This window comes from Cimex lectularius, unplaced genomic scaffold, assembly GCF_000648675.2.
Source record: "Cimex lectularius strain Harlan isolate CLEC.00 unplaced genomic scaffold, Clec_2.1 scaffold86, whole genome shotgun sequence".
Classification (NCBI taxonomy): domain Eukaryota; kingdom Metazoa; phylum Arthropoda; class Insecta; order Hemiptera; family Cimicidae; genus Cimex; species Cimex lectularius.
The window spans coordinates 1050438-1065548 of record NW_019392763.1 but is presented as its reverse complement, the minus strand read 5'-3'; the positions used below and the strand labels follow the sequence as shown (position 1 = coordinate 1065548).

At 31.5% G+C, this 15111-nt stretch overlaps 2 protein-coding genes across 3 annotated transcripts in view; one reads left to right on the top strand and one right to left on the bottom strand.

The window, feature by feature from the left end:
• Positions 1–15111, bottom strand: part of LOC106663976 (GTP-binding protein SAR1) — a 45915-nt gene that overhangs the window by 13471 nt on the left and 17333 nt on the right. The window lies entirely within an intron of this gene.
• LOC106663973 lies at positions 3553–9333 on the top strand. Of its 2 annotated transcripts, none has more exons than XM_014389262.2 (8): positions 3553–3872; positions 7214–7301; positions 7363–7508; positions 7562–8155; positions 8222–8306; positions 8392–8475; positions 8639–8738; positions 8804–9333. In XM_014389262.2, the coding sequence occupies exons 1-8, from the start codon at positions 3844–3846 to the stop codon at positions 8875–8877; spliced, it is 1200 nt and encodes a 399-aa protein (XP_014244748.1). In that variant the 5' UTR covers positions 3553–3843; the 3' UTR covers positions 8878–9333. The 2 variants fall into 2 exon arrangements, with proteins under 2 accessions (XP_014244748.1, XP_014244747.1); XM_014389261.2 differs by having other exon boundaries at positions 7202–7301.

Below are 15111 nucleotides of genomic sequence, written 5' to 3'. Positions count from 1 at the left end.
GATGATTTTCCAATAAAACTGAGCACTCAGCCACAAAGTAAAAAGTATATACTTTAAAGAATTCTAGTTGATATTGATCGACCTCCGTAGTTTAAATTGATGTATTGGATCTTCTTGAGGTCATTTTAAAATAAATTGACCTCAAGAAGATCCAATACATCAATATATACTTTAAACCTTTCATTGTTTAAAGAACACAGTCCATTAGCATTAAATATCCAGGAATATTTGTTCGCAATACATTTTTAGAATCCATCGCAGCTCAGAGAGGCAGAAAAGGTTTGCTCGTTCATACAGAGGATTGAAGAAACAAAATAAATGATCAAAATCATTATAAAGAAGGAAACAGATGGACAGGGAAGCTTTCCTTATGCAACTCTCAATGATGAACTTCCCTAATTCAACTTAGAACGATTTCAGATAGTCCTGGCCAGTCATTTATATTTTCATTTGTAAACGTGAAACTATAATCATGAGCCAATATGTTCCATTTTGAAAATCAATAGCAATTCGTGTTTATTGCTGCTGTAGCTGTAATTTTGAATAGAGGCGAGGATGACAAGGTTTGAAAACCAATGAGAAGTAGAGCTTTAAGGTAAAAATAAATAGTAGGTCAACCCCAGTCTTTGACAACAGCATATGTGCCAGTATCAGGGATGGGAGAGAGAAGAATTTTTTAAAACCTCTGAACTGTTTCTATCACCTCTGGAACCCCCAGATCTGGCAAGCATGGCACAAGATGGAACGACAAATGTTGTTAAACACTTTGAACTTTGCTGAAAGCTGAACCAGGTCCTGGGTGAACAGATCATTCCAAACCCTATTTGCTGCAAACTTAGTGTTATAATTATTTGAATAGAAATTGATTAAAATATGTACAATCCTTGCTTTATTAGATTTTAAAAGGGCTAATAATACTCTTAGAAATCTTAGTTTCCTTATTAGGAATTATAAATCCTTCAACAAATCAACTATAAAAAAATTTTGTGGGACAAAATGTTAAAAATAAATAAGATAAATTACATCAAGTATAAATTTGCCAACAGCTCACATATATTCAATACTGAATCAGTAATAAAAGGCTCACAGGATACGTCTCAGAAATTAGAGAATTTTTAAAAGCTTACACGTGCACGATTTGTTTTTAAAGTTTCTATTTTCTAATAACAGAGAAATGTAGAGATCAAACTGAAAATGCAACCAACTTTGTAGATGGAATTTTAATTTTTTAACTGTAAATTAAAATGTATTACCAATAATTTTCCTGTATAGTATATAAAAACAATATTTTAATCAAAAATGATTGCAATCAAGTGGAGTGATATTGTATTATTTTACTTTTTTTATGTTTAAATTATGTACAATATTAAGCAAAGTGTGGAGAGTTGTAAATCAAATTTTACTTACAGATTATTTCAGAGTGGGTATAATTATGTGGTTGTAATGTTTTAAGAGCAGTGAGTATTTGCGATAAAAAGGCATGAACGTCGAAGTATTGTTTTCAAATTATTGAAGATTTGTTATTATTATCATTGTTGGAAGCCTTGAGATAACATTGTGAGATTCAGAGAAGTAAAATTTGTTAGATATGTAAAATCTGTTATTTTTTCCTTAAAATAAGATATTTTTTATTTTATTGATGGTTGTTTTGAATAAAATTATTAAAATCTTTTGAATATGAATAAAAGAGAATTATTTACTCACAGTCTTCATGACCTAAATTTGAAAGATTTTTTTTAAATAAAGCAATATTCATTCACTCTAATAATACTCACAATATTTTCCTTTATTCATCACAATTATAATGTTGATTTATTCTATATTAATTTATATAAGTATTTTAAGTAAATAAAAACATACATTACATATATAATCTGACCAGCGTTTTGGCACCCACCCGCAGTTGAAAATGTGAAAACCAATGATAATCTGATTGTCAAATATTAAAAAAAAAAGTGGATTTCAAATAATGGTTGGAAGGAAGAATATTAAAATAATCTCTGTGTGATGACAAAGGGAATATTAAAAATGTCTAAAAAAGTCTCCCACTAATTGTTCACGACCTATGCAAGAAAGCTTCCTTTTTTGACAATGTGCAACATATGTTTATTCCAATTTAAGTCTTTTGTTATTGTTATCACCAAGTCCTTTTGAAATGATGTAAGGGACAAAGAACTACCATCAAGTTTGTACATTAAACGAGGGTTTTTACCACCTAGATAGAGTCAGGGTTAAAATAACGACCTCAAAGTAATAACAGAAATCTTATCATTGCCCATTTGCAATCCTGCAGTCAAGGAATTCAAAAATATTGCATTAGTATTATCTACAAAAATACTGATTTCACAGTGGATTTTGTCATTTGTATCACCGATATAAAGGATGAATAGAATTAGAGCCAGGACCGAACCTTGAGGAACTTCACTGAGCACTGGCCAGAAATTAGAAATGTCTTGATTAACCTTTAAAACTCCTGTCAGAGAAGTACAATAAGTAACAAAGTATGGAGAGTTGTAAATCAAATTTAACTTACAGATCATTTCAGAACGGGTATAACTCTGGGGTTGTTTATTTTAAGAGCAATAAGTATTGGCGATGAAAAAGGGCATGAAGATTCAATTTTTTATTTTTTTATTTTTTATTGTTGAAGATTTGTTATTATTATCATTTTTGGAAGCCTTGAGATAACATTGTGATACTCTGAAAAATAAAATTTGTAATTTCTCTCTTAAAATAAGATATTTTTTATTTTATTGACGGCTGTTTTGAATAAAATTGTTAAAATCTTTTAAATATGAACAAAAGAGAATGATTTATACAGTCTCTCATTCATTGCCATTTCACACACACTTGAACACCTTGGTTTCAACCATAATGAATTTATTAGTTTGTCTCAGCGGATTTTGTCATTTGTATCACTGATAAAATAGAATAGAATTAGACCCAGGACCGATCCTTGAGTAACCCCACTCGCCAGAAATTAGAAATTTCTTGATCAACCTTTAAAGCTCCTGTCAGAGAAGTAAAGGTAAAGGAGGAAATTCTCGAGGAAAATTTACAAAAATTGACAATCACAAGGCGTAAATATGAACTAAAGTTTCAAAGAGATCTTTTTGGCCATGATAGTTGAAAAATAAATGTAAAAAAATCACAAAAGAATTTTTAATTCATAATGTACATAGTAAATAAGTAAATTTATAAAAGAAAAAGAAGAATGACTGTTTCAGTGAATAGTGGATTTTAGAAGACATTTTAGTTGGAATTCTTGTAGAAAATAAAAAGTTCGTCTATAAACAAGAAAATTAAAAATAAAACGAAATTTCTAGAACGAATATGGTAATAGTAGTAAAATGGTCGCTTTTTGAATTATAGAGTTGATTTGTTTGTAGTTTTAAATAGATTATACGATGAAATGCCTAGAAGGTTGGAACAAAAGGCAAAGAAGTCTGAGGAACTTAAAATAAACTTGATGACGTTTGAAGAACTTCGGATTTCCACCGTTCGAGCTTCGGCCAGCTCGGTTGCGTTATACTTAATTTATTTGATATCTATCTGTCAGTTGTGGTGTTATTTTTGCTTCGGTGCTTTGCCCTAAAGTTCACCAGGGTATAAGAAAATCTGTCAAAAATTTTTTTTTTAAAACACGTCGCCCTGGGTGGAAGTTTTTCTTTTCTGCTGTCAGATGTCTTTCCATTCATTACCTTCTGCGTAACCTTTGTCCATTTTGATCCAATGCAGAATGGGAATTATTTTTGAAAGATGACAAATGTGGAATTCTTGAAAACTTCATATATTTAATTTTAAAAAAAAATTCATACATCCAATTATTTTCGATACTATCAAATGTCCACTGATTGCAAAGGATTATCACAGTAAGTACTTTCTCATATTTATGTAATAAAAGTGTTATTAGAATTAAGACGCATTAGAAGATAAAATTGTAAATTCGATCAGACTAATAGGCCTATATAAAAAAAAGGGCCATCTCTAAAGTGGCGTCAAAGCTGAGCGAAGTAGGTTCGAGTTTTTTCCTAAATATTTTTAAGTGGCGTCAAAGCTAAATGAAGTAAGGTCGAGTTTTTTCTCTTTTTTCAAATATATTTAAGTGGCGTCAAAGCTAAATGATGTAAGGTCGAATTTTTTCAAATATATTTAAGTGGCGTCAAAGTGAGTAGGATCGAGGTTTTTCTTGTAGAAAAAAAAAAGTAAGTGGAAAAAAGTGACAAGCCGCGCTTGAAATAATTGAAAAAAACGATTTTTACATTTTTACAATTGCCCTTTAAAGACTCTTTTTCCTTTTGTTTTAAATCACTAATTGATTTTATTTTTCGCCAATTCTGTTTATAAAATTGTCAAGTGAATTGTTTTAAGACATTTGATGGAAACGTACACAAGTGTGAAGTTCATATTTATTTCGGTGAGTAATTTCTAAATTTTTGATACGGTTTAATTGATTCTTTCAGTTTTCTCTTTTCAATGATAATTTTCACAATACTATCATCTTAACTATTCAAATCAATCCAAAACTGACTCACATAGGCATAACTTGGGAAACAAAGAAAACTAGGGTAAAAGGAATTGTAGCAACGACCTAGTATTCTTTAGTAGAAGGATCAAATCGATTGCACTGAATTTTGCTTTTATTAATTTATTAATAAGAAGTATGAAAGTACAATAATGCTAAAGGCTGCAGTGCTTGGGAACAAAAAAACCCCACTTTCTGATTATCCATCTCATCATCATCAACCTGTGAATGGTCTTCCATTGAATTTATCTTGACATGATTAGTATCAGCCTTAAAATTGTAATTATATATTTTAAAAAATATCAGAGATAAGTCAAACATGAAAGAAAAACAAACTGTCAATTCCTTTCATCCCCTTCATCAGAATTTTGAAACTCTTTCTAACCATTTAATGGTTAACAAATACAAACATTTAATTAAATATTTGAAATTATGGCTTAAATTATAATAAATTTATGAATTTTGTTTTGTAGAGTGGACGAATCATCGTCCATTCTAAGTTTAGTAGTGTTTAGTGATCGTTAATTAATGATTACTTGGAGATCGTGAGATGCGGTCTGGTGTGATTTAGGTTTACAAAAACATTTTCTTTATTGCGCCAACGTTTCGATCTTTATTGAGATCATCTTCAGGGCCTGGGATTTATAAGCATTGTTTAAATTATACAAATGCATGTAGGATATGAAAAAATGAATTTATACTATGCAAGAAATTTTAGACTCAAAGTATTTGTACTCACTCAAAGTGTTTGTTTTCTGTGTAGATGTGACATTATTGTGTCGTGTTGAGAGTACCAGTGAGATATTGATGTTTTATTGTTTATGTACGTTGGATTTTGAAGGGGTGGAGAAGGAAGTAGGGATAGAAAAACGTTTTATATGAGGAGTCGGCTTCTTTGAGGTGAAAGGAGCCGACAATGGGAAAGAATGGATAATGGTTCGGCCTGATTATCCTTTCAGGATTATGTAGACGGGGATAATTAGGGAAAGGAAAGCCAAATTGTTGAAGAATAAGACTACATGGAAATGTTTGATTTGAGGAATGTAATGATTGTTTTATATGTTTTGTGTGATGCGATAATGATATATGTACATATTGATTAATAATATTAGCGAAGCTGTGACTGAGTTAACATGTGTTTCTGTAATTGATGCTGTGTTTATCTCTGTTGATTTAAACCATTTCTAAGAAGTTACGTTTATGTTTGTTTTGTTCTGTGTGTAATATTTTTGGATTGTTGATGTTGAAATTGTGTTGGTGTTCAAAATGTTGGGTAGTCTATAGGATTTTGTTTGGGTCTTTTGCAGTCATAGATCCAGATACTGGGATGTAAGTTGCCGGGTAGTTTAAACAATTGATTTTGTTATAAAATATACTTATATGATTATAAATCCCAGGCCCTGAAGATGATCTCAATAAAGATCGAAACGTTGGCATAATAAAGAAAATGTTTTACTAAATCTACGTCGCACCAGACCGCATCTCACGATTTCCAAATAATAATTTATAAGTAGAAAAGACATTTGTGTCATAATCTGCCTTGAATAGAATAATAATGAGGCTGGTATAAAAAATACTAGCTGGTACACCATCATTCCAGTAAACTTGCTTAACCAATTGACATATCGGACAAAAAGAGCATGGAAGACAAACAAAAGATGTGCATCCCTCAAGGATTGTCGGGATTTGAGCATAAGCAAGAAGTCATCAGACAATATTTTACCTAAACCACATGCACTCCTCTCCAGGATGTGCTTGACTGTTAGCGGTTCTTGACAGCTTTGGTAAATCAGAAATTTCCTTGCCATGAGGGATGGTAAGACTTCAATGGCCTATTCTTAGGTATGCACAACTGTTGAGGGCCATGTTTCCCTCAGTGTATTGTGTATAATCAGTTTTCCCAGATCTTATTTTTAACATATGAGAGAAGGTCTTTGCCAGTAATCCGAATGTCTTCTGTGTCAGCTGATTTGGCTGCCCTGTCAGCAAGATCTTTACCAAAAATGGCATATGTCTCGTTATTCACATGAATAGGACTCCCAAGTTCCTCTAGGGATTTCCTGGATTAAGGGAAAATTGGTTCTGCATGGCCAACAGCACAGCCAAAGAATCCAAGCATATGACCAGTTTTTTTAATGATTGGGAATAAAATGTATAAAATTTTATTAATTGCAATGAGCAGTGAAATTTCTTGCCTGTAGGGTGTTGGGGGTTGACCATACTTGTAATTGGGCATTTATCGATTAGTCCGCCTATCATTGTGGGGGTCTGTTACATTTTGGCATTTTACCATCTTTAGTGTTGGTTGTTCACATAGCCAAAACGCCAACCCAGTGAAGATAGGCAAACCAAAATGATCAGTAACGATGTAATTACAGTAAACTTTTTATTTTATTTTTTATGATTACCACTCTTGACTTTTGTAGTATACTTATATTTTGCATTGTTATTTAATACTGCAAAATACTGTATACTCATAATAAAAACATTTATTTTGAGATTTTCTTTGAGTCTGTGAGTTGATCCTGTATTTGGTCGTTTTGACCATTTTGGTCTGCCAATCCTGTTTGTTTTTTATAAAGGTGGGTATCTGACAACCAAAATGATTGAAAGCGACCAAATTTAAAGCCTTTAAGTACGCTAAGTATGTTCTACAAGGACATTTCTAATTTGTAGATCATATTATAGACACGATTTGACACCTTCATTCATTGAAGAAGACTATGATTCTGACTTGGGCAGCAGGAGCACATCAAGTACTTTGTCATGGACTGATGTAAGTACAAAATTTAAATTGTTCAATGTAATTTACTTATTTAGATATTTATTTTCTGTAGGAAACGGAAAAAGATGCTGCAAGCAAACTGAAAGAACATTTTGAAAGATTTGAAGCAGCGCTGTACTCGGAGACAAATGGCGAGGATCTAACTGATACCGAAAGAGCTGAGTGTAATATCTGGAAGGAACATTTTCCTCATTTAAGGTTTGTTTGTTATAGACCTTTTTTTGTGTTATGTTCATATTTTGCTTTTATAGAGTTGTTGGCAAGAGAATTATTCCAATTCCAATTGACCCGAACGAGAATTATGAGCCTGAATTCTACCCAGCGGATTATGAAGAAGTTTTGGCGTGTCACTCAGACAACCATGAACCTCCTAATACGAAGAAGATATCAATACCGAGAGAAAAATGCCTTCAACTCATCGATAAGAGTCATACAAAGGAAGAGCTAAAGGACGCTGTTGTAGACAAGCTTTGCGAACGTGTTTTGCCATCTGTTATTAAAAAAATTGAAGAGCTGTCTGCTGAAAAATTAATCAACACTCTAGCTAAAAATGAATCCATCAGGATAGAATTGAAAAAAGATTTAGAAATAAACGGGACGTCGTACCCAGATAAAAAAACACCCTCGTCTACAAATTTCAGGAATTCATATTTAAAAGTGGACGACTTGAAACAGCTGACGTCACAAAAGCTCAATCAGTTGGGTAAAAAGTTTCCAACGATAACAATAAACGACTCAGCAAGTAGTACTAAGAGTTCAAAAACAAAGTTAAAAAGTGTACCTCAATCATCAGCTAGAATTACAAAGAAAAAATCTATACCAAATGAATATGAAACTGAAACTCCGTAAGTCCGATAAAACGCTCACTACATTATCATTATATATCATTTAATTGACATTTTGTTTTACAGAGTAGAAAATATATGCGTAACTCCTAAGAAATCAAACCGACATGGAATTTTACCTCCCCTTGAAGCGCTAGCGATCACACCAAAAGTTAGTTTATTTAATTTCTTGTGTTTATATTTTTATAATTGTTTTAAAACTTGTCATAAACAAAAATACTATTTCAAATGTCTAGCTACCTTCAAAACGAGCCACATCTGCAATGTTAAGGTTTGCAAGAACACAACCGAGAGTCAGACCATTTACAACGCGTAATAAGGTGAGCATTTCTTTAATAAAATAATCGTAAATGGTTACTGAACAGTAAAAACAATGAAAACTATAAAATATGGATCATCAAAATTTAAAAAAAAATGTATACATGTCTTGATCATGTCCGATTTTAAATATTGACTACAAATTTGCTTTTTTTTTTATTACAGACAATGTTCTTACTGCCAGTGAAAAATGGTTTTTCTGGCGTTTCCACCAAAGCACAGAGTGGCCTCATCAACCCACTGATCGAAGAGAAGAATAACTACGGTAGGTCAATAAGTAAAAGAAATATCACTTTTGACATTACAAACTAATCGTTAAATTGCACCTAGCTTCCTCTCTTCCTCCTTACTCGGGAAGGATTTACAATAGGAGATGCAAACTCCCGCCCAGATGGAGGTATTAGTGGTTTAGCTCGTAAAATTGTAAGAGTTCAGAATAGAAATAGCGAAGCGACGTAACTGACTGTGATATTCTCAATCAAAAAGTAATAAAATTTCATCTCAGGGAATTTTAATAATTTTATTTAGTTACTTTTTAAATTATTGTAGTTTTTAGATTAAATATTGACACCACAAATATAAAATTAAAAAAAGAAAAAGTGTCCGTGCAGTAAAATCATTAAGATTTTTTTTTTGTTACGGCTGTCTTGCAGATTATGAAAGATTATTTTTACATCTAATCATAATTGACAAACTTTTAGAATAATACTAATAATATTTATTTAATAACACATTGCTGCGGAGCTTCATTCACATATATTTCCTGAGGATATAATTGGATTTTTGGATTAATAACCAATTTTTTACTGAGCACAATATTTAATTTTTGAAATCGATCATGTCAACCCGGTAATCATGAAGGCAGGTCTGCTGGACAGCAAAAGAAGGCAGAAAGAACAAGCGAAAGCGGGAATTGGCATTATTCTGATTTGAGATCTCATTATGACCAGACCTCACCTGACACCTACCCTTGACCTGTGTTGTGTCAAATTATACCTATTTTTATTAATAATTTCTTTAATTTCAATTATTTTCTTACATCATTAGTGGGATAGGGAACTCCTCCTATATGCAGACTAGTTAAAAAAAATTATTTTTGCCTCTCTCCTTGTCAGTCTTTGTTACGTTTGTTGAGCAAAATGAATTTTGGTTCGATGCAGCCATCATTTGCAAATAACTTCTTGTTCTGTTCTTCTCTTCTCTTTGTGTAATTTATGTCGCATTTTCTTTAGTCATTTTGTTAGGAACATGAAATGATGAGCCTGGGCTGGTTTTTATCTCTTTTTTACATGTCAGCTGTCAAGTTAGCTGTGCATTTTTTTTTTTTTTTTTTGTTTAAATATGTAAAGGCAAAGAACCACTAAGGGTCATAGCTGCCTTAATACGTTTATTTATGCAGCCTCCTCACTGCACATGCAGAGTTGGAGGGGTCACGGCCCCAGAGACCAGGAAGCTCAGAGTGCCAGCCACAATGCAGAGGGCAAAGCACTAATCATCATGACAGTTTTTTTTTTTTTTTTTTTTTTGCCTTATGATCTATGCATATTAGCCATGGTTACGAATTCTTATATGTGTGTTCAAATGGGGGGGGGTTATCGTGAAAAAAGGGCCAGAGGCGACGGTGGGAATCGAACCCACGACTGCGGCGTGAGAGTCTCTCATGCTAACCACTCGGCTACCGCGGTCCCCCAGACATTATAGTTGTATTAATTTTATTTCGGCTTTCCTTTTTGGTTGTGAACCCCCACACAAAATGGCGAAGGCCAAATTAATTTATATTTTGTTCATTAAATTAGCAGCTTTAATAAATTGAAAAAGTTGGTCTTTAGAATCTGGATCGTCTCTTAGTGTGTCATAGAGGGTTTGTGGATAACAGATATGGTGTCTGTAGGCTGAATCGATTAGACAGAAGAATGTTTTGTTGGGGGTGGTTCTCTAACCATCATATGCCTCTTAATGAAGCTTCAATAGTGACCGAACTCATTTTTTTGAAATCGTCATGACAACTTTAGTATCGGCCTTTTTGTTTGTCATACTGTAGATTAGTTCTAGACAGTTTTTGCATAAACATTGTCAGAAAATTGTTTCCAATATTTCATCTTTGCGTCTTGAAATGAACGTTGATACTCGTATCTTATTTCATTTTTCATTACATTCTTTCTTTAGGGTTTACCGTAACTGTTCATCCAAGTATGTTCGCTTGTATTTTTGTCTTTTGGGATTTGCTTTTCTTCTCCAATTATTATTCAGAAATCATGAGATGCCGTCTGGTGTGATGTAGGTTTCAGAAAAACATTTTCTTTATCGTGCCAACGTTTTGATCTTTATTGAGATCATCTTCAGGGCCTGGGATTTACAAACATTGTTTACATTTAACAAATACATTTAGGATGTGGAAAAAAGTGAATTTATACAATGCAAAATATATTTTTTTAATATTCACTAATCACCACACATTTCTTCTCCATTTTGTTAAATTGTCATTCCACTACTGTATTGTGAGGCATCGATCTTTAATTTGGTGTCTTCTGCCTTTGTGTAATGGGCATTGAAATATTAGGTGTCTTTATAATTGAGTGCATTCCATTTTACATGTGCATTTTTCATATTCGCCAGGTTGAATTGATACAAATATTATTTGTGCTTACCATGGTTAGTTAGCACCATTGTAGTCTATTTTTAACCTGTCATAAATTGAGGGTAAAAAAGTTTTGCTTGCTCCCATTTTGGGTGTGTGTGATCAGGTTAAATATTGCTTCTTGACAGGTTTACAAATTTTTAATAAAAGTAAAACTATAATAAAATGTGAGGCGAAGACTGGATGAACTCTACCAAAGGAAAATTTAAAAAAAGATCACTGACTGGCTCTCTGTGGTTAGGCACAGCTCACAATGCAAACATGTTCCTCAGGAGTGGACAGTGCCTCCTAACAATTTGACACGTCCTAATAACAAGGCCCAGAAAATTTCAAATTCCCGCTGTTAACTTTTTTCCTAGCATATATTCGTGATCGATGAGTGTTTTTCTGGAGAGAACTGCCATAAAAACAAATTTTCTCGAATTATGTATATCGTTAAAAAATTCATCATTAACGTAAAAAGGTCGATCAACTCGTCCTGCGGGACAGTTTCTGTACAATGGGTAATTCTTATTCTCTTCGTTCTAAGATTTTCCTCACTTGACCGAAATACAAATTTTTCTGAGTTGAATAAATGTTCATTAAATCATTTTAAAATGACTCTCATATCTTCCTACATAAATTCTTTTACTCTATGAAAATTTACTTAATGAAGTGAGAGTAAAACCCTGAACATCTGGAATAAACATCAGCGAGTTTTTAAAATACATAGAAAATGTGAGAGCTCCGCAGTTTACACGTTAAACAGAATTTATCCTGATGTTACTTTACTTAGCATTTTTCATATTATATTATGAGGATTTATAAAGGCACCTATAGACAATTTTATTTGTGGGATTCCATGAGGTGAACTTTTATCGAGAAAGTTTTTAAATTACCTATTTTAAGAGAAAATTGATAAGACTTGTTCTGAATAAAATAATTTCTCATAAATAATCAATAATTAAATAAATACAACTAGAGATTGACGTTATATTATTTATAATCTCATATTTAAATTTAAAAAAATTACTTTTTATCAAAAAAACAGTATTGTTCAAATTTAACAAAATGCATAAATTTGCCATGTTTAGCAAAACCTTTTGTATCTATGTGCCTTCAAAAGCTGGATTATTTATTCAAATTTTTTTACTGCTTACACATTGGTTAGATTTTAAGCATAAAAACATTTCTATGATCATTCTATTAATTTAGTAATTGCTATTTTTGCCTTCGTTGAGCAAATGGGTTGTAACAAATGTCTGTTTTATAGTTATATATTTAAAATATTTTAATTCAAGTTAAGAACCTGACTTCAGTTCAGTTCACGTTTGTCTTAAAAAGTAAAAAATCAAGTACACTTCTAATTTATATTTTTGTAAATTATCTGTTCCCTAAAAAACTTATCTCTTAACCGGCTTTGCTCAAATTTGCAATTTAGATCAATTATTCTTAGATATTTTTGGTGGTTATTAAAATGATCGACAATAATGAAAAACAAATCGCTAAAATGATCTCTGTCAAGATGAATAACATAAAACCAAAATAAATCATGATACTGCAAACAGCTAACAGGATTAACATGCTTGGTAAGATGCGTGCAAAAGCTTATAATCCATAATACAAAACTCTTCAATCTACTAATCCTCACTGAAGACATGTTAATACTAAATAATCAATTATTAGTAACATGGATTGAAAGAGAATAATTATAATTAAAGTCCTATTATTTGATTTAACATTACTTAACTACTAAGGGAAAAAATGCACAGACCTTTGTTACAGACCTAGCAAAATAGAAGCAGATAGAAAAGCTTGTATCAATTTATTCTAAATAAATTAATGAATTTTTATTAATAAAAGAACTATTAAATTTAACAGTAAAAATTAATGAACAACCATCAATTCTTTAAAATAAAAAAATCCAAACTGTATGAAAAAGATATCTTGGCCTGAGCTTTCAGATTACCATTAAATTATGAAACACCATACTTTTTTATAGTTCAACTTTTTTGTAAGCCTTAAAACATAATGGTTTATTTATCAATGTTTATTTTGTTTTGTTTATCATCATTTTATTTTGTTTGTTCTAAAGAGCATTTAGAAGAGTTTATAAGTTGGTGTAAATAGTTCATTGCATTGGGAAAAGTTTTATCCTCATCCCCTACTACTTATCTCTCTTGTTACAATTGTAATTATTTCTTATAATATTAATAAATTTTATTGATGTTGGAATTTAATAATAAAATATTATTCTTAATATTGTAGTGAATAAAGAAAATTTGTTTTGTTGCGTTTTAATATTTCTAGAATTGTACACTCACAATATTTACATGTAAAATATTATTTATTAAATTTGTTAAAAACAAAGGAAATAGCGGTTTGTTTTATTTTACCCAACTTAAATAGACAGTTAAGCTTTTCAGCATTTGCACCTCTTAACTTAAAAAAAGGACACATAAAAGTGATCAAACCAGCAAGGGGATCGCAGTGGCCATGTGATTACAATGTTTTTGCCACGCTAATGATTCGAGGAATGATTTGAAGAAAAAAAGTAAGTAAAATGGTTCAACTTAACATTTGCGACACCCAACAGGTAGTAAAATGTTAAGCCCTCTGAATAATTTGTGTGATGCCAAATTCATATGTTAAACAAAAAGAACAAGAATAGGCAGATCAGGATGACCATCTACTCGCAGACTTCAACACAACATTTCACAATTTAATAATCTTTATTAAACTAAAATATGAAAAAGATTATTGACAAAGTATTTAGATTCCCTGGTATATGTTTGAATTACAAAGAATCGAGAGTGGTTGTTGAAAGAATGTCCAGTTAAATAATTTATTTGATGGAATTGTTGCGATTTTTTCCTTTAACACCATGAGCAATTTATTCAGTATCAATTAAAACAATAAATAAATAAATTGATTCTTGGTTGAAGAATTAGGAGATTTTGTCTATTCAAAACTTTTTTTTAGAAAAACGGTAACAACTATGGTTGCTCTAAATTTAAAACCATTTGCACCGCTGAATTCAATGTCAGAAAACCTTTCAAAAAGTATTTACAAATAAAATTTCTGTTCTGTAGCTTGATCACTTATTAATTCTACTTAGTTTTCTTTGTCAGATTACAGCAATTTGTCTGTTTCAGTGGTTGGTATGTGCGTTATTGTGTCAATCCTGCCCATTAAGGAGCAAACAATTCTAAATTTAAAGGCATACTTTTTGCATGATTATTCACAAAACAGGGCAGAAATCTAAACCAGACATGTTCTCCCCATCAAATTTATAAAAAATGTAACTAGCACGAGAGATATATGTGGACATCCACAAGCGATGTTCCACATCCGTCTAAAAGATAAAACCATTGAAAATAGGCAGAACAAGTTAAGAGTAACAAGCTACAGAAATTTAAATATTTATTTGTTCATGATTATTCATTCTCCAAAATTAAGACAGAAGTGAGAACCCTGCAGCTTATTATTTCACTTAAGTTGTTAGTTCCTTTGGTTTCAGCTAGCTGGGTCCTCGTGGGAACAATTGCTCCAACAAATGTGCCAAAGGATTTAGAGTTGGCGAGTAGGGCGGCAGGAAAGCAATTGTATGAGAAAATACTTCAGCTTCTTTAACTTTAGCAGTTTTCTGGATTCTAACATCTTCCATAACGAGAAATGCATTACACAATGAAAGCCCATCAATTTTTGTACACAGCTCACTTAAAAAATCGCAAAAGAGTGAGCTGTTATTATTTTTCAAATATTTATATTTTTTGATGGAATAATTTTATTTGATTAATTTTTTTTAAATTTAAGTAAAGGTTTTCGCAAATTCTACCTCGTATTTCTTTTCTCCCTAACTATAAAATCCCAAAAGGGACGATTATTAAATTGAATGAAATAATTATTAAATTAGTTGAGACAATTATTAAATTGAATGAGACAATTATTAAATTGAATGAGACAATTATTAAATTGAATGAGACGATTATTAAATTGAATGAAATGATTATTAAATTGG